We start from the raw sequence: 19,701 nt of genomic DNA, 5'->3' as shown, positions 1-19,701 counted from the left end.
CGCTTCCTCATTTCGGCTGTTTTTTGCTCTTCTCCTTATCCTCAGCCTCCACCACCACTATACCACCAGGGTGACCGTTGTCTGTGTTGCCAGCATTGCAAGTTCGTCCCACTCCCCAATAATGGGAATAATGTTTTTAATATGCTGTACTGCATGGCTCTTGTAAGGGGCATTGCAAGTTCCTCCGTCCTAATTTTTGGCAGCTTTTGCTTGGAAGGCATAGGCAAAGACTATGGGAGACCCACTCCCCAATAATGGGAATAATGCTTTTAATATGCTGTACTGCATGGCTCTTGTAAGGGGCATTAAAATCGTCTTGTTAAGCTATTGTGACCTCCATGTCTCTTCCAAGGGGAATTGATATTGTCTTTTTAGTCCACTGTGACCTCCATCACTCTTCTAAGGGGCATTGATATTGTCTTTTTATTCCACTGGGACTTCCACCAATCTTCCAAGGGGCATTGATATTGTCTTTCTATTCCAATGGGACCTCCACGTCTCTTCCAAGGTGCATTAAAAGCGTCTTGTTAAACCACTCTGAACTCCACGTCTCTTCCAAGGAGCATTAAAACCATCTTGTTAAGCTACTGTGACCTCCACGTCTCTTCCAAGGGGCATTAAAACCGTCTTGTTAAACCACTCTGAACTGCACGTCTCTTCCAAGGGGCATTAAAACCGTCCTGTTAAACCACTCTGAACTCCACGTCTCTTCCAAGGGGCATTAAAATCGTCTTGTTAAGCTACTGTGACCTTCACGTCTCTTCCAAGGGGAATTGATATTGTCTTTTTATTCCACAGCGACCTCCACCACTCTTCCAAGGGGCATTGATTTTGTCTTTTTATTCCACTGTAACCTCTACCACTCTTCCAAAGGGGCATTAATATTGTCTTTTTAGTCCACTGGGACCCCCACCACTCTTCCAAGGGGCATTGATATTGTCTTTTTATTCCACTGGGACCTCCACGTCTCTTCCAAGGGGCATTAAAACCATCTTGTTAAACAACTCTGAACTCCACGTCTCTTCCAAGGGGCATTAAAACCGTCTTGTTAAGCTACTGTGACCTCCACATCTCTCCCAAGGGGCATTAAAACCGTCTTGTTAAACCACTCTGAACTCCACGTCTCTTCCAAGGGGCATTAAATTCGTCTTGTTAAGCTACTGTGACCTCCACGTCTCTTCCAAGGGGCATTGATATTGTCTTTTTATTCCACTGGGACCTCCACGTCTCTTCCAAGGGGCATTAAAACCATCTTGTTAAACAACTCTGAACTCCACGTCTCTTCCAAGTGGCATTAAAACCGTCTTGTTAAGCTACTGTGACCTCCACATCTCTCCCAAGGGGCATTAAAACCGTCTTGTTAAACCACTCTGAACTCCACGTCTCTTCCAAAGGGCATTAAAATCGTCTTGTTAAGCTACTGTGACCTCCACGTCTCTTCCAAGGGGCATTGATATTGTCTTTTTATTCCACTGCGACCTCCACCACTCTTCCAAGGGGCATTGATATTGTCTTTTTATTCCACTGTAACATCCACCACTCTTCCAAGGGGCATTGATATTGTCTTTTTATTCCACTGGGACCTCCACCACTCTTCCAAGGGACATTGATGTTGTCTTTTTATTCCACTGGGACCTCCACGTCTGTTCCACGGGGCATTAAAACCGTCTTGTTAAACCACTCTGAACTCCACGTCTCTGCCAAGGGGCATTAAAACCGTCTTGTTAATATACTGTGACCTCCACGTCACTCTTCCAAGGGGCATTAAAACCATCTTGTTAAACCACTCTGAACTCCACATCTCTACCAAGGGGCATTAAAATCATCTTGGTAAGCTACTGTGACCTCCACGTCTCTTCCAATGGGCATTGATATTGTCTTTTTATTCCACTGGGACCTCCACGTCTCTTCCAAGGGGCATTAAAACCGTCTTGTTAAACCACTCTGAACTCCATGTCTCTTCCAAGGGGCATTAAAACCGTCTTGTTAAGCTACTGCAACCTCCACGTCTCTTCCAAGGGGCATTAAAACCGTCTTGTTAAACCACTCTGAACTCCACAGCTCTTCCAAGGGGCATTGAAATGTTGTTTTTAATTACCTCTAACCTTCACGACTCTTCCAACAGGCATTGCATTTCCTCCTAATTTTAGTCAGCTTTTGCTTTTCAATGCATAGGCGAACACTAAGGGAGACCCACTCCCCAATAATGGGTAGAAGGTTTTTAGTATGCTTTAATCAACGTCTGTTTCAAGGGGCATTGCAGTTCCTCATAATTTTTGGAAAGTCTTCCATTCACTGCTTAGGCCAACAGTGTACAGGAGACCCAGTTGCTATAAATGGAAAAAACAATTTAGTTAAGGCCCTCTGACCTCCATGTCACTTCCAAGGGGCATTGGAGTGCCTCGAAATTCTTGGTAGGCATTGCACTCACTGTATGCCCTATAACTGTGTAGCCAAACCGCTCCTTTTGGTACAGAAACATATCCTACAAGACGTGTGGTTGACTGGCCTGATATTGATGTGAATGGTCCCTGGTCCAACTGTATCCCAGCTTCCACAATATTAATCCAGTGAGATGGACCATCCCTGGCCACATTCACTTGTCCACGTGTTTGTGGTTAGGCTGTCCATCCCACTAAATGCACTGGGGAGGGCACAGGTAATGTTTTGGAATGTGCGCTTATGTATAAGGCGCACCGGGACAAATAGGGTCAGCTGGGGACCGTTTATGGACACCCGGCCGCACCCAGGCGGCTGGGGACCGTGTGTGGGCACCCGGCCGCGGGGCGGCTGGGGACCGAGTATGGACACCCGGCCGCCCCCTGGCGACTGGGGACCAAGCGTGGACACCTGGCTGCCAGGCGGCTGGGGACTGATTATGGATACCAGGCCGCCGACGCAGCCATGACGTGATGGCCTGATTCCGCCTCCACATACCTAAAAGGCCCAATTTCAAGTGCAAGCAAGCAGTATGGTATTGCAGCCTGGGGGTGGGTGGCAGGCTGCATACTTGCGCTTGCATTGCAAGGAATAGGGGAGGTACAATTGAACACTGCCCTGGGACAAGGACTTGCACGGGGATAGTTGCAAGACTGTATCTTCTGATGCGGCAAGGATCACTTCTGATGGGCACACTTTTAGGCAGTGACTTGGGTGTCAGAGATGCTTCCAGGGGTCTTCCCCATGCTGTTCCCATGTCTTTTCAGCACTGTATGCATGTGTAACACAGCACATGGCTAGATAAGGTTGTAAAATGTTAAAATGACATTTCCTGGTGAATGCATTTGTCACCGTTGAAAGCAACACAAAAGTGCAAAAACGCATAAAAAATGCTACTTGTGAACATAGCCCAAGGTGTGGAGGAGTATTTTTGTTTTTGGTTATTTATTTTACCTTATACACAAGTCTTTACCCTGGAAAGGAAGTTCATTAACATATTTCACAGGAAAACCGTTTCAGTCTCGTTTTTGAACGTCTTATTGTGAGCCCATAAAAGTGGTTTAATACCTCTGACCATGTTGTTGACAGTAGTGACCTGGGGGCAGAAATGCTTCCTGGGGCGATGCCCATGCTGTCCCCATGTCATTTGAGCACAGTCACTATCGTTTTGGGCACTTTTTAGGCTTTCCACAGACTGCCGGGGGTGACGCCGCAAAAATGCTCAGGTCTCACATAGACTAACATTGGGCTCGTTGCTCGGGTTGAGCACCCGAGTATCACGGTGAGCTCGGCCCGAGCTTCGAGCACCTGAGCATTTTAGTGCTCGATCAACACTACTTGCGACATAACATACAGACATTCAAGCGACACTTTCTTTGCTTTAAGTGTCCACTAATAACTACTCATTCATCAGATATTAAGCTACTAGAGGATTTCCATCTTATATATTAAGGGTATATTGCTAGTATATCTTATTACATTATGATCAGTCAATAACTGACCTCTTTACTCCCCCAATTGCTGAGAATTAAAAGGACACAATTGTCACTACCTGCCTCCAACTGTGCTAAGAACTATTGCCCGACAATGGTCACATCACAGTATATGGCGCTGTCCTCTGTAAACTGCTGTCTCCTAACAGCTGATTGGTGGAGGTCCTGGGCGTCAGACCCCCACTAATCAGACATTGATGACCTATGCTAAGGATGGGTCATCAATATCATAGTCCTAGATAATCCCTTTAAAGTTTGTATAGCTGAAGGCATATTTTAAAAAAAAACGTTTTTAAAACTTGTATAAAAACTTTTTTCCCATGAGATCAGAAATTCCACTTTTTCTCAAAAACGGCTCCACTCCTGATCACATATTCAGCGCTGATTCTGTAGCCCCGATTTATCAACTTCAATGGGGCTGATCTACAGAACCAGACACAACCCAAAAAAATTTTTTTTTTTTTTTTTTTCTTGTCCTGTTTTCATGGAGAAGTCCACAGGTCTCCATCATAGAATGTACTTAATTCCGAATGCTCCCATTCCCCTGGCGCTCACAGCATGGCGACCTATTCATTGGTATCTGACACCCACATTATTCCCAGCACAAAAAGCACATTAATCCGAACCAGAAAATGAAGAGGTGACTTAATCCCATAATCCCACTTTGTTACACAGGGGTTTAGTCGCGACCCACAGGAAATAGCGGTCGGTTCTGCCAAGCGGAAAAATGACCATGACATTTGGCTCTATCTTAGTTCAGGCTCAGGGTAACAAAGACAACACATGCCAATGTCAGAAAAAGTTAAGTAGTGTTTACGAGACATCTTTATGGGGTAAAGGGTCAGGTTTTCCAAATAGCGAAATCACAGATGTGTTAAATATTGACTCCTTTGTCCTTGTTTTCTGCATTTCTTTGATTTTCCTTAATTCTTTTGCCGCTTCCTGTATTTCTAATATTAGGTTTGTTTTGCTGAATTTATGTGTCGCCCTCCAATTTCCTGTTGTGATAGTTACAATGTGCAGCACTGTCACGTCTTCACAGCCGCCCTTGACCTCCCTGACTCTTCATATCCTTCATTATTAATAGCAACCATGATTGCAAGTGACCTGCGTCCAGGGATATGCAATGGTCACATCATCTTCTGAGGACATATAGTTACAAAAGGTTTCAACCCACCGTTGCAAGTTTGGTGTATTAGCAAAATTTACAAACTTTCTGCAGATGCAAATTGAAGAGTTCTCAAGTTCAGAGTAGTAGGAACACTGGTACAATACCTGGACATGACTAAAGGAGGAAGCTGTCCCCGGCTGCCACCAGATTTCTGAGGAGGCAAGTGGTCAAAAACCCTCGAATTACTGCAAATGAACTTCAGAAAGATTTGTTGGCAGCAGGCACTGAGGTTTCTGTTTGCACATTAAGGCACATGCTAAGAGCTGAGGTCTCCATGCCCGAACTCCAAGACTCAAATCCCTATCGATCCAAAAGCATAAGAAAAATTGGCTTCGATATACTGAAAACCATATGAATAACCAAAAAAAAACCTTTGTGATTTTGCTGTCAAAAGTGCAACTTTTCTGGCCAATGTATCATATGGTATGTTTGTTTCTCCTCCACATGGAGGCTGAAAGGAGACAAGTGGAAAAAACACTTTTTACAGTAAAGCATGGCGGTGGCTCGTGATATCAACAGTCAAGTATGGCAGTGTCTTGGTGATACCTACAGTGAAGCATTGCGATGGCCAGTATCTACAGTCAAGTATGATGGTGGCTCAGTGATGCCTACAGTGAAGGATGGTGGTGGCTCAGTCAAACTTGGTGATGCCTACAGTATAGTATGCAGTGTTTCAGTGATATCTACAGTCAAACTTGGAGATGCCTACAGTGAAGCATGGAGGTGGCTCAGTGATATCTACAGTTAAGCTTGGTGATTCCTACAGTATAACATTGTGATGACTCAATGATCCACATGAAGAAAACACAGCTCCGTGTACCATAAAAGTTGTATTCAAACAAAATGCTTAAATGATATACAGAGTCAGCAGTACAGCTTGCATGACACATGGTATCAACTCAGTGATGTCTACAATATAGCATGGTGGTGGCTCAGTGATGCCTACACTGAAGCATGGTGGTAGCTCGGTGATGCCTACAGTATAGAATGGTGGCGGCTAGGTATTATCTACAGTGAAGAATGGTGGTGGCTCAATGTTGCCTACAGTGGAGCATGGCAGTGGCTTGGTGATGTTTACAGTGAAGCATGGTGGTGGCTCTGTGATTCTCTAGGGCTGCATTGCTCCCTCTAGCATTGGAAACCAGCAGCATGTGGAGGGTAAGATGGATTCAATCAAGTATCAATAAATCCTAGGAGAAATCATTATGTCTTCTTTGTGGAGGCTGAAACTTGGCATCAGTGGATCCTCCAACAGGACAATGATTCCAAACGTATCTCACAGTCCACCAAGTCTTAATTTAAGAAGATGTCCTGGAAAATTTTGGAGCAGCTGTCGTATTCACCTGACTTGAACCTCATAGAAAATCTTTGAGGGAATTTGAGGAAGGCAGCTGCTTTACACAAACCCAAAATATTAGTCAACTTGAGGCCATTATAAAAATCCACGTCAGAATGGCTGTATAATCCTTTATGAAAGCTTCAACTCATCTCTGCCCAACCTAACCTGACAGCTCCTTGATGTTTCTCCTACCGGCTGACGGTGAATCTTCTCCCACATATCCTGATTGACAGCTCCTCAGTGTCCCTCCTGCTGATGCTGAGATCTCACACTGCTCACTACAAGCTGCAGCTGTCAGGCTGGATGGGTGCAGACTGAGTACACTTGGATTTATGAGTACTCTGGCTCTTTAGCTTGACTCATCAGGCATAGAGATTTATTTAATAATGAGCAGTTTGTAAATCTTGTGAAATATCAGCTTTATTGTGCATTTCTTGAATATCTCTTAAAATGAGTGTTCCTATCATAGATAATTCTGGCTGAACTGGACATATATAGGACATCTGAGTTATCTGTGGACCATCAAGAAATAACTAGACTCATTATAAGTCCCATGGAAGAGACCCCTTCACCTAAAAGCAGAAACTTACAATGCACTGTCCATCGTAATAATAATGTGCAATTTTCATCTTTAATATGTCATTACCGTTACACTAAACTGTTTGATGACTATCTTGTTTTACTAAAACCATCCCCCAAAAATACATTTAACACTTTTTTGATGCATGACATTGAGTAAATGATAAAATTCTGATTACCTGCAGTCACCACAATGGGAAGTGTTTGAACCTACTGCTCAAATAGAATTAAGTATGCAATTAGCACATTAGCTCCCTCTAGTGGTGACTGCAGGCAGCTATAATTTTCCTTTTTATACCTATATTGGGATTTTGGAGCTCTGTATCAGAAAATTAAGTTAACCTAAGAAATCGATCAGCACAGGATTTTTAATTCATACATTTACAAAGACAACATAATATTTCAAAGTACTTTCAAAGTAACTAAGAAAAAAGGAAAAGTTTAGGGCTGTATAGGTCTCACCTGCTTTATTTGATTGTACGGTAACAGAACTATCTGACATGTTGTTCCCCCCTGGTAAATGCTGATTGCAGCAGATTCACCCAGTGCTAAAATCACAATGTGACATCACTTAATCCTTGTTAGGAATGTCTCACACACAGAAGGTTCCTGGCAGCACAGACCGAGATCAGCATCTCCGTCCAGCAAATAACCATTGTGTTGATGTTAATCTCCAGCACGTGGTGGGCCGATGCTCCCGATGGTATATGAGGGGCTACCGTTTGCTCTGCCCTGCAAATCTGCTGAGCGTCGGTGAGATGGCATTACGGGTAAGTGATGATCGGGATTTGGATACTTATTGCATATTTCTCAGTCTCTTTTTTTGCTTTCTTTTTTTTTCAGTTTCTAGGTGATTAATTGGAAACCACCAGCAAGCAGGATAGCTGCTGTTGAGAGATCTACTTGTAGGTTTCTTATAATTATTATCACCCCCATTCCCAATTTAACATTGACAGTGACATAGAAGGGGGTTACACTGCAGTGATTGGAACAAGCTATGAACGCAGCAGTTAGATTTGCGTGCTGGCTGTATAAAACAGATGGCACCCACGCTGTATTGAGCAGGCCCAGCTCCTGAGCTGTCCACCAAACATGTATGCTGGATGTCACTAGTGGAAATGGGGCAGAGTAGTCCTCCAGCCACAGCGGACCCTAAGACTTTCCCTGGTGATGGTGCTTGCCCATTGACGTTACCCATTGCTTCACCCTCCCAGTCTTGGGACTTCTTGATCAGGTATTTTTGTAGATATCAATGTTGGATTGAGGATCCTTGGATACACCAAAAGAAATGTTCCCAAGGGTCCTCCCATCGCTATTGATGGTTTTGTCATCCTCACACAACATGGCATCATTGGACCTACACTGAGATCCCATGTCCCCTAAAACCGCATTTAGCTCACAACAGTCAAGAAACAAAGGACCCAAAAAAACTGCAAACCAACAGCACATTCCATGGCTGAAGCTTTAGGGTTTGTGCGCTCGGAGCTGCGAAAGAGCTGACAGGGGAGTCTAAACACTTGAGTGCCCAGAGTCAGTATGTCGCCAGCGAGGCGGCAGCAGTTCACAGATGCTGTATTTCTATATGGCAGATTAGAAAAAGTACGACTTCCCAGCTGCCTGGTGCTTCATTGCTAGACCTTGTGTTCTCTGATCAACCATATCACAAGTCTGCTGGGCCATTGTGCAGTAACCTAGCCACCATACTAACAGGAATTTCCATTGCATTTATTAAATCCTAAATTATGCATTTTTATAACTTCGAAATTCTCTCCACTTTGCACAAAAAACAACTTTTTAACTTATAAGGCTTTTGCAACTCTGCAAATAATCTACATTAAGAGTATCATGCTGTTTTGTGTACGGAGCTCCTATGCAGATTCATGCATTGTTATAATTAAGCTCAGCATACCTTAATGTATAGATAAATTATGTGGTGCCCATAATTCACTATAAACCAATACGCCACCTCCATTTTCTTCATGGCATTTTCCATCATTTGCGGTGCAATGAAAAACCTTTAGTGAGTGACTACAAGTCACTGTTGGATATTTGTGTGTGGCCATACAGTCTCCTCGCACTTAGTTTTGTTGCTTCTTTAGTTCTAAACCTTTGCTATCACCCTACTCCATACTTGGTAGGTGGCATGCTAGCCTATTCACCAATATAGACCCCTTCCCAAACTCCACGTACATTATACATAACCGCTCCATACAGGGCAGTTACGTGAATTCATAGAGTAAACAGCGTGAAGAGGAAAAAAGACTCAAAAAGCCAAAATTCCATTTTTCAATGACAACAGCCCTCCCCAAAATTTCAATAAAAAGCAATCAAAATGTCATCTGTACCCCAAAATGGTACCAACAAAATTTGTACTTCGTCATCCAAAAAAACAGGTCCATCACCAAAAAAAGAAAAATGTATGGGTCAAAGAAAACAGCGACACAAACTAATTTTTTTTTTACAAAGTACAGATTTTTTTTTTAGGAGTAAATAGTTAGAAAAAAAGACTGCATAACTCATAATTGTACTGACCTGAAGCATCTCTTCAAGTAATTTTATACTGCATAATCAATGCCGTAAAAACAAAACCCAAAAAAAACAATGGCGGAATCACGATTTTCTCACCATTTCATAGAATCCTTGAATGTTAGAGTTGGAAGGAACCTCCAGGGTCATCGTGTCCAACCCCCTGCTTAATGCAGGAGTCACTAAACCATCTCAGACAGAGACTGGAGACTGAAGACTTCCATGGAAGGAGAACTTACCACTAATGATGAGCGAGCGTGTTCTGTTAACCCATTCGTCGAGCATGCTCGGCTGTTTTCCGAGTATCTTCAGCATGCTCGGGTGTTATGTTTGAGTCACTCTTTGCACATGATTTGCGACTGTTTGACAGCTTTAATACATGTGAGTAATGCCTAATAAACAGGCATTCCTCACAAGTATTAAAGCTGTCAAACAGTTGCAAATCATGCACAAGAGTGACTCAAACATAACACCCGAGCACGCTGAAGATACTCAGAAAACACCCGAGCATGCTCATAAATCTCGAGTAACGAGCATGCTCGCTCATCACTACTCACCACCTCTTGTGGCAACCTGTTCCACTCATTGATCACCCTCACTGTCAAAAAGTTTGTCTAATATCTGATCTGTATCTTCTCCCTTTCAGTTTCATCCCATTGCTTCTCCTGTTTCAATGTGCAAATGAGAATAAGGATGATCCCTCTACACTGTGACATCCCTTCAGATATTTGTAGACAGCTATTAAGTCTCTGATCCTTCTTTTTTTGCAAGCAAAATATTCCCAGATCCTTTACCTGTTCCTTGTAGGACATAGTTTGCAGTCCGCTCACCATCCTGGTAGCTCTTCCCTGAACTTTCTCCAGTTTTCACAGCACTTGGAATCTTTTCCATGTATTTCAGTACATTCTATGGTAAAATGAATGGTGTCTTTTAAAATGACAACTTGTCCTGCCAAAAATATTTTTAAAAAGAAGCTTTTATATGGTGACATGGACGGAAAAATACAAAAGTTATGGCTTTTGAAAGAAAGGGAGAAAAAAATTAAAGTGCAGAAATGGAAAATGGGCTAGTCCTGAAAGTGTTAAACCATATGATAGAAATAGATTTATGTGAGAATATAGCAAAAATAAATAACCAAGAAAAATACATAAGCAAATAAATAACCATGTACTGTAATTAGATAAATAAAAAATAGCAGAAGAAACAGGATATTAAGTGGTGAATCAATGCCATCTAGTGATCAGTGGCGGTCAAAGAAGTAGTAGCATCAGACATTGGTGGTATATCCAGTTTTTTTTCATGGAAAAATGTGGCAGACGAAGATAATTAAGCATTGGAGAAAACCAGCACAAATGTCATATTGGGTCCATGTTGAGTATTCTCTAATCTCGGGAATTTTCACATCCCTTCATTAACATTTACGTATAGACCAATGGCAGTGCAGGGTTTTCCCATGTCACACAACACCTCTAACCTGAAAACATCAGAATTGTTGGGTTTTTAGCACAGCGATTGTGTTTTCACTCTGTTATTTTTCTTCCTCCGTAGTTTGAAGCATCCTGTCCTCAGGGACTGTGTCCTGGATGGAGTATAATTATAAAGGGGGAGACGAGTTCCACTGAGAGCGAGTAAGATCATTGCACCGTGATCTGACTTTTTTATAAACTTTTACATGTGATAGCCGAGCCACTAATTCACTAGGGACATCCATCAGTTACTTTCGTCAAAAATATAAGAGTGGATTGCCAGCTCTTCACCAGGTCAAAGCCGCTCCATGATATTGTTATAAAGCAGCGCTGAAAACCTGGCCCCAAAATCAAGGCTAATTGATTGCATAATATATCTCTATAAATGTTGCAGCTCAGTTTGACAGATACGGAGCTCCAGATTCCCTCTTTTATCATTTAGAGGGAATCTGTCAGCAGCATCAACCCTCCTAAGCAGTGTATATGGGCACGTAGGTCATAGGAAGCTGAATAAAATGATACCTTAATATCTGCAATCCTTTGAGTAGTTCCCAAGAAATCTACATTTTCCCTAATATGAAAAAACCTGGGAGTCTGAACTGAAACGTAAATTGATGTGCATGCAAAATGTAAATGCATGTTCATATAAGGCCACTAGACAGAGAAAAACCAAAGACAAGCAAAATACCCAAATAACTGGAAGTAAATGGATAAATCGCAAGTGCATAAAAATAATGATAAATAATAAAGGGTATTTAGTTAACATAATTTTGATCAAAATAATGTAAAAGCCATCACGCCATGTCACAGCAACCCTTATGGGACAGTCCTAACGCTAATATTAAAACCTCACCATTTGTCAAGTGACATACATATGGATAAGGGCAGAGAGACTGAACCCTAGTAGAAGCATGGACCTGAGAGGCAGAATGAACCTTTCAGCTCAGACAAAGGGCGGCCACACCCTTATATGTACTGAAGCACACTAAACTACAAAGAAAAAACCTAGAAGTCTGAACTGAAACATAAATTGATGTGCATGCAAAATGTAAATGCATGTTCACATAAGGCCACTAGACAGAGAAAAACCAAAGACAAGCAAAATACCCAAATAACTGGAAGTAAATGGATAAATCGCAAGTGCATAAAAATAATGATAAATAATAAAGGGTATTTAGTTAACATAATTTTGATCAAAATAATGTAAAAGCCATACCGCCACATCACGGCAACCCTTATCGGACAGTTCTAACTCTAATATTAAAACCTTATCATTTGTCAAGTGACATACATATGGATAAGGGCAGAGAGACTGAACCCTAGTAGAAGCATGGACCTGAGAGGCAGAATGAACATTTCAGCTCAGACAAAGGGCGGCCACACCCTTAAATGCACTGAAGCCCACTAAACTACAAAGAAAAATCCTGGGAGTCTGAACTGAAACGCAAATTGATGTGCATGCAAAATGTAAATGCATGTTCACATAAGGCCACTAGACAGAGAAAAACCAAAGACAAGCAAAATACCCAAATAACTCCATAGGTATGTCACTTGACAAATGGTAAGGTTTTAATATTAGAGTTAGGACTGTCCCATAAAGGTTGCTGTGACGTGGCAGGATGGCTTTTACATTATTTTGATCAAAATTATGTTAACTAAATACCCTTTATTATTTATGAATTTTTTTGCACTGTGCGATTTATCCAATTACTTCCAGTTATTTGGGTATTTTGCTTGTCTTTGGTTTTTCTCTGTCTAGTGGCCTTATGTGAACATGCATTTACATTTTGCATGCACATCAATTTACTTTTCTGTTCAGACTCCCAGGTTTTTTCTTTGTAGTTTAGTGTGCTTCAGTGCATATAAGGGTGTGGCCGCCCTTTGTCTGAGCTGAAAGGTTCATTCTGCCTCTCAGGTCTATGCTTCTACTAGGGGTTCAGTCTCTCTGCCTTTATCCATATATATGTCACTTGACAAATGGTATGGTTTTAATATTAGAGTTAGGACTGTCCCATAAGGGTTGCCGTGATGTGGCAGGATGGCTTTTACATTATTTTGATCAAAATTATGTTAACTAAATACCCTTTATTATTTATCAAGTTTTTTGCACTGTGCGATTTATCCATTTACTTCCAGTTATTTGGGTATTTTGCTTGTCTTTGGTTTTTCTCCTTCATTTTCCCTAATATGTAAATGAGCTAAGATCTGTGGGAGGGACATAGATCTCCCAGAGAATCTGCCTCCAGAGATTATTTTGAATGAAAGGGGGCATTACCTAGTGTAAGACATATAGACCAGGAGAGCAGACTGTCAGGCTATGTGCCCACGATGCAGAAATGAAGCAGAAAATTTCTGCAGCATTTCTGCATCTCCCTGGCAGAAAAAACGCATGCAGATTGTGCATGCGTTTTTCCTGCAGAATACATGTGGATCCACATGCGGATTCACATGCGTTTCCGCATGCAGATTGACAAGCGCTTTCCAGGCGATAGCATCACTTGGAAAGTGCTTGACAACTAGGTCACACTGTATAAATCCATGCAAACAGCATGGATTTATACAGTGTGAACCGTAAAAATGAAAACAAATAAAGCTATACTCACCCCCGATGCCCCGGCGTGGCTGCAGCGCTGCTTCCTGGCTGGTTCCCGGCTGCCGGCATATCGCGAGACAGAGCGGTGAAGGGCCTGCGGTCACATGACTGTGACGTCACCGCAGGTCCTCAAGCGATGCCGGCATTCAGAGAGAAGCCGCCGGACAGGTGAATATAAACTTTATTTGTTATTTTATTCTTTTTTTACAGGTACAATGGTACCCAGGTCTGGATGAGAGTCTCCTCTCCTCCAGAACTGGGTACCATCCGCACATAGAGACGCATAGAAGCCGCTTGTAAAAATGTACAGTCGCGGTTTCTATGCGTCTCAATGCAAGTCAATGGCGGGAGTTCCGCTGCGCTTCCGCAAAATTAAATGACATGCTGCGGATTTTTGTACGCAGCATAAACGCTGCGGAAAAATCCGCAGCATGTGCATAGAACATGCGGAATCCCCTTGGGGACCATGGGGTGCGGATTACCTAGCGTTTCACAAGCATTTATGCTGCGGAAATTCCGCAGCATAAACGCTTGAAAAACGCTACGTGGGCACTCAGCCTCAGTCATTACACTGTGTGCAGAATTATTAGGCAAGTTGTATTTTAGAGGATTATTTTTATTATTGATCAACAGCTATGTTCTCAATCAACCCAAAAGACTCATAAGTATCCCCAACGATGCCACCAATCAGCAGATTGATAACACCTTGGCGCACAAGGAAGCGGCACAGCTCCATACATTACCTAGTGGTCGTGAATGGTACTGCAAGCTCTCTTCCATACAAGTCAATCAAGCGATCGATGGGGGTGCTGCCCCCTATTGATTCTAAGGATAGGCCACCAATATTAATGTCTTTCACTGCAGGGGTGTTGGAATCTCTATCAAGGGGCTCAAAATTTAATCAGCCCAGAATTTTGGACTTGTAAATCTAAATCTAAAACTATAACTTTCAAAGCTTGCTAAAAGGGACAGAAGGAATATAGATGTTGTAGTATTACATGCTGTATTCAGGGGACACTGATGTAAGGAGACATAATAATAATATGTATAATGATGCTGCATCCTTCCAGCGCAGAGATTGACCTGTTTCCTTCATAAACAGCTTTGAAATCAACTTCCTCTCTGACTCCGGGGACCAGATCGCTTTTCATTTTAATCCTCGTTTTCCCGAGGGCAGCATTATCTGCAATTCATTTTTGTCCAGCCACTGGGGCCACGAGGAGCGCACCGATACTTTTCCCATGGAAGCAAATGAACCTTTCCAGGTAAGTTTAGACCAAAGAAAGTCTATGGTGGATGCATTGACATTGATGGTGTTGGGTGCCCATTAAATCTGGACCCAAAGGGACACACTTCTACTCTGGCACAGTTTTTGTAGATTGCACTTTTTTTCTACTAACAAAATTAGAATTAAGGTTGTGCTGTAGACAACATCTATCTATGGTATACCTGCTGCTCTTGGTGGACAATATAAAGTCTAATATGTCCAATTTCCATGCTTTGTAATTGACCATCCACTCTTTTTGAGTAGGCTGTTCCTCTTTTCTAGCATTCTGTTAGCAATATAAGTGCTGGAACTTTCTTCCCCTCAATTCCCAACATGCATTGCTCTTATCACTGTGCAATTATTTGCCTGCCTCAAATTTAAAGGGAAAACTGCCAGGCCCATTAATGCTATCTAACTGTAGATATAGGGTTAATCTGCAGGTAAATAGCGTTATGAAGGCTCCTGGGCGCCGCACTGGCGGGAGCCGCCGGTTTTCAATCATGCAGGCGTGATCTAAGCAATTACAGTCACCATTCACAGCACTGCACTGAGAGAGGAAGCTGTAATTATGCTTCGGCAATGACTGACAGCCAGACGGTTTCAATGACAGTAATTGCTCTGGGCACACCTGCATGACTGAAAGCTGGCAGCTATCGAAAGAAAGTTAATTTTCTTGTGGGTACTGCAATTTCACTACAGCGGTCGAGCACCTTCGTAATGCTATTAATCTGCAGATTAGCCTTATACCTACAGGTTAATAGTGTTATCGGATCTGACGGGTTCCCTCTAAACCTGCCTCTTTGCCCCCTAAACAGACTTCCTATAGAGAGACGAAGACCCTCTTCCACTTCCTGTAGAAAACCAAAGCCCCCCCACACACTTCCTTTAAAGAGACGAAGACCCTACCCACTTCCCTTCCTGTAAAAAGCCAAAGGCCCTTCAACACTTAATATTCAAAGCCAAAACACCTTCCTATAGAGACAAAGATCCACCTCCACTCCCTCTAGAAAGCCAAAGACCCTCTTCACTTCCTATAGAGAGACAAAGACTTCCACTTCGTATATTATTATTATTATTTATTATTATAGCGCCATTTATTCCATGGCGCTTTGCATGTGAAAAAGGGGGTGTACATGCAAAAACAAGGGAAGGGATTGACAGAGAGGAGAGGCTGGGGAATAGTGGGGGGACAGGTGGATTAGTCGGGCAGCAGAGTTTAGGATAGATTGGAGGGGTGAAAGAGTGTTGGAAGGGAGGCCACAGAGCAGGAGGTTGCAGTAGTCGAGGCGGGAGATGATGAGGGTGTGCACTGGTGTTTTTGCAGATTGTGGTTGAGGAATGTGCAGTTCCGGGAAATATTTTTGAGTTGAAGTCGGCAGGACATGGAAATGGCTTGGATATGTGGTTTAAAGGAGAGATCAGAGTCCAGGGTTACCCCGAGGCAACAAGCTTGCGGGACTGGGTAGAGTGGGCAGCCATTGACTATGATGGATAGGTCAGATGGGGGAGATGAATGAGATAGTGAAAAGATGATGAATTCTGTTTTGTCCATGTTAAGTTTTAGAAATCTAGCAGAGAAGAAGGATGAAATAGCGGACAGACATTGTGGGATTTTGGTTAGTAGGGAGGAGATGTCTGGTCCAGAGAGGTAGATCTGTGTGAGACCGTATAGAGAGACGAAGACACTACCCACGACTTCCCTTCCTGTAAAAAGCTAAAGCCCCCCCATCACTTCTTCTACAAAGCCAAAAAACCCTTCCTATAGAGACAAAGATCCTCCACCACGGCTTTCTCTAGAAAACCAAAGATCCCCTCCACTTCACTTCCTTTATAGAGACAAAGACCTCTCCAATCCTGTAGAAAGCAAAATATCCCCCCCACTTCTTCTACAAAGCCAAAGCCCCCCACCACTTCTTCTACAAAGCCAAAAACCCCTTCCTGTAGAGACAAAGATCCTCCACCACTACTTTCTCTAGAAAGCCAAAGATCCCCTCCGCTTCACTTCCTTTAGAGAGACAAAGACCCCTCCAATCCTGTAGAAAGCAAAATATCCCCCCACTTCTTCTACAAAGCCAAAGACCCCCCATCCTCTACTCAGTATAGAAAGACCCTCCATCACTGCCTGTAATCCGTCTCAGTGTCTCAGCTGCTGGAGGCAGATTGCACTTGACAACAGGCGTGAGTAAGACAGGCAAAATACACACACCAAGTGGCCACCACATGTCTGCGTTTTCATGGCTATTCATGCCTATGTTGGTGTAGGTAAATATCTTTTAGGTTACCTTTTTTTGTTTTTGTGACATATTTGGAGAAATTGCCACTAACAAGATTACTGTTTTATTTTTTACTCCATGTTAATTTCTATTATCTCTATATTTCTTGTAGATTGAAATTTTCTCCGACAGAGAGAACTTCCAAGTTTTTGTAGACGACAGTAAGGTCATCCAGTTTCGACACCGCATGAAGCAGTTCACTGCCATAACCAAGGTGCAGGTTCTCAATGACATCAATATTTCCTCCGTGGAGATCTCAAGACGAGAAATGTACGAGTAGATGGTGACCAGATGTGAACATTGTCCACATCTTACTTCATCTTCTAACGAAACGGCCTCATATGTTCTTCTCCAGCTTTAGAATAGTGATGATGACAATATTTATTAGGCTCCCTGTTTGGATTTTGGGGCATATATGAAACAGTCATTCTGTTTTAGGGGTATAGTCACCTTCTAAAGTGAATTATTTTTACAATTGATAATTAGCTGTTCATTCCACATACAGAAATTCAAATACCAATAAAGTGGCGGGAATCATTATTTATGAAAAGATGAGTGTCTGAATGATTAAGCATCATCAATGATTTAGTTCTTTGATCCGTGCTGACTCTTTGTCAATGCTCAAAAACCTTCTCAGTCACCAAGTATTTAAAGGGAATCTATCACCAGGTTTGTCTTATCCCATCTGCATGCTGTAGGGGCAAAGGCCCTGATTCCAGTGATGTATCACTTACTTTATTAGGTGCTGCGGTTTTAATGAAAAACTGTTTTATCTGCTGCAGTTCTTAGAATGCTGAGCTCTATATAACCCCTCCCACACCACTGATTGGCTGCTTCCTGTATACACTGTTCAAGGGGGCTTGGTTGGACTACCTGGCAGCAGATGTACTAGTCCTCTAGTGATAATCTCCTGCTGATAAAACAATGAATCTATAAAAACTACAGCAAGCAGCCCAGTAAGTGATACATTGCTGGAATCTTGGTTTTTGCCTCTACATTATGCTGCTCTCAGATTAGGTAGCAAAAATCTGGTGACAGATTCCCTTTAATGTAGTGTTAAACTGTAATAGGAGAACAGAAAAAAGGAAAAGAAAAGAGGGAATGGGGGGGATGCAGCTGCAGTTTTTTGGTGCTACGGTGAGCTCATCGTGGCTTGAATTACAGTTGTTCTCTTATACATCAATTGAGCAGAGCCAGGTCTCTAGAAGCCAGAATCGAGCAGCCTAGAAAGAATCATCAACAGTTTAGGTGTTTTTTCTCTGCTTAACAACTCTCTATCAGTTTTAAGAAGCCTTCGTAGTCACCAAGAATTCATTGCAATGTAAAACTGTAACTAGAAGCCAGTGAGGAGATCAAAGGAGGGGAGGAGGCGGGATGCAGCTGCAGTTTCTCTCTCAGTGTTTTAGTGAAGCAGCGTAAGCTTATCGCGTCTTGATTGACAGCTATTCCTCTATACACCAATAGAAACAGAACCTTTAATTGAGCAGAACCAAAAAGGGAGAAGCCAGAGGGGAGTAGCTCAGTGGACACTTTTGCCTGTGCCTGTTGTGTTGCAGTATTTCAGACCGGTATCCAAAGGGTAACGTTTCTCCTTGCGGAGAGTGACATGTTAAGGATGTCAAGGTGAGGAGACTTTTAAGCCGCAATGCTCCTCTGGGAAATAAACAAGTTGTCTCTTCAAAGAGGAAGAGGACTAGAACTCTAGTGCCACCTATAGGAAGTAACAATCCTAAAAGTCAATATCGACCCCTTAACGAGCCTTGTCACATGACTTAGGATAGCCTAAGTCATGTGACAAGGCTCATTAAAGCCTTGTCACAGGCCTCTCTGAAGAGACAATTTACATATTTCCCAGAGGAGCATTGTGACTTAAAAGTCTTCTCACCCTGACATGCTTAATATGTCACTCTCCACAAGGAGAAACGTTACCCCTTGGATACCAGTCTGACACCTCTCACCCAGCCAAACCAGAACTCACACTTTGCACTGATGAGGTGCACTACCCCGAAACACGTCTGCAAATTGAGATTCTGGTTCTGGCTTCTATTCTACCCCAAATCATGTGACAAGGCTCGCTAAAGGATTGATATTGACTTTTAGGATTGCTACTTCCTATTGGTGACACTAAGGTTCTAGTCCTCAGCATTTCAGGCTAAACATAGTACTTGATAAAAAGGTATCCTGTTGCTGTTTTATGCTGGTAGAATGCATGAAACTGATGACAGGTTCCTTTCAAATATCATATTGCCTATGCTTTAAAACTGGAGCGTCCTCTAAATCAGGAGCCTTATTTTTCTGGCAGAGCAAATGGTTGTAACTTCAACTTAAAACTTTCTTGGATTCAGTTTACAGCTGATGAGACTAAGAAATTTGAAATTTCCAATAATCTCCATAGACTTCTAAAGTGTTCATTTATCTATAGCCTTCCTAAATATAGGTGAACCGTGCATAAATTTAAGCATTTCTTACATTCCAGCAAATAACAAAATACATGGCTGAATAATGAGTATGTAGGAAACAGGATTCAGAATAAAGTTCCCCTAGAGGACAGCGCT

General features: G+C 42.4%; 1 protein-coding gene across 1 annotated transcript; it reads left to right on the top strand.

Annotated features, from left to right (window-relative positions):
* The first annotated feature begins 7,621 nt into the window (after window positions 1-7,621).
* GRIFIN (galectin-related inter-fiber protein) lies at window positions 7,622-17,673 on the top strand. The gene is made up of 4 exons (XM_073645795.1): window positions 7,622-7,791; window positions 11,096-11,175; window positions 14,709-14,871; window positions 17,259-17,673. Exons 1-4 carry the CDS (start codon window positions 7,729-7,731, stop codon window positions 17,424-17,426), a joined length of 474 nt encoding a protein of 157 aa, XP_073501896.1. The 5' UTR covers window positions 7,622-7,728; the 3' UTR covers window positions 17,427-17,673.
* Window positions 17,674-19,701: the final 2,028 nt, after the last annotated feature.

Source organism: Phyllobates terribilis, unplaced genomic scaffold (genome assembly GCF_046119375.1).
Source record: "Phyllobates terribilis strain yellow unplaced genomic scaffold, ASM4611937v1 Scaffold_9__5_contigs__length_417890890, whole genome shotgun sequence".
Taxonomy (NCBI): Eukaryota; Metazoa; Chordata; class Amphibia; order Anura; family Dendrobatidae; genus Phyllobates; species Phyllobates terribilis.
This window is presented reverse-complemented; position numbering and strand designations above follow the sequence as displayed.

Bases quoted from the DNA above. Each gene is read 5' to 3' on its own strand.
- GRIFIN (XM_073645795.1), top strand. From the start codon at position 7,729: ATGAGGGGCTACCGTTTGCTCTGCCCTGCAAATCTGCTGAGCGTCGGT. The intron at 7,792-11,095 runs GTAAGTGATGAT...CTTCCTCCGTAG, and splicing joins TCGGTGAGATGGCATTACGG to TTTGAAGCATCCTGTCCTCA. The intron at 14,872-17,258 runs GTAAGTTTAGAC...TATTTCTTGTAG, and splicing joins AAGCAAATGAACCTTTCCAG to ATTGAAATTTTCTCCGACAG.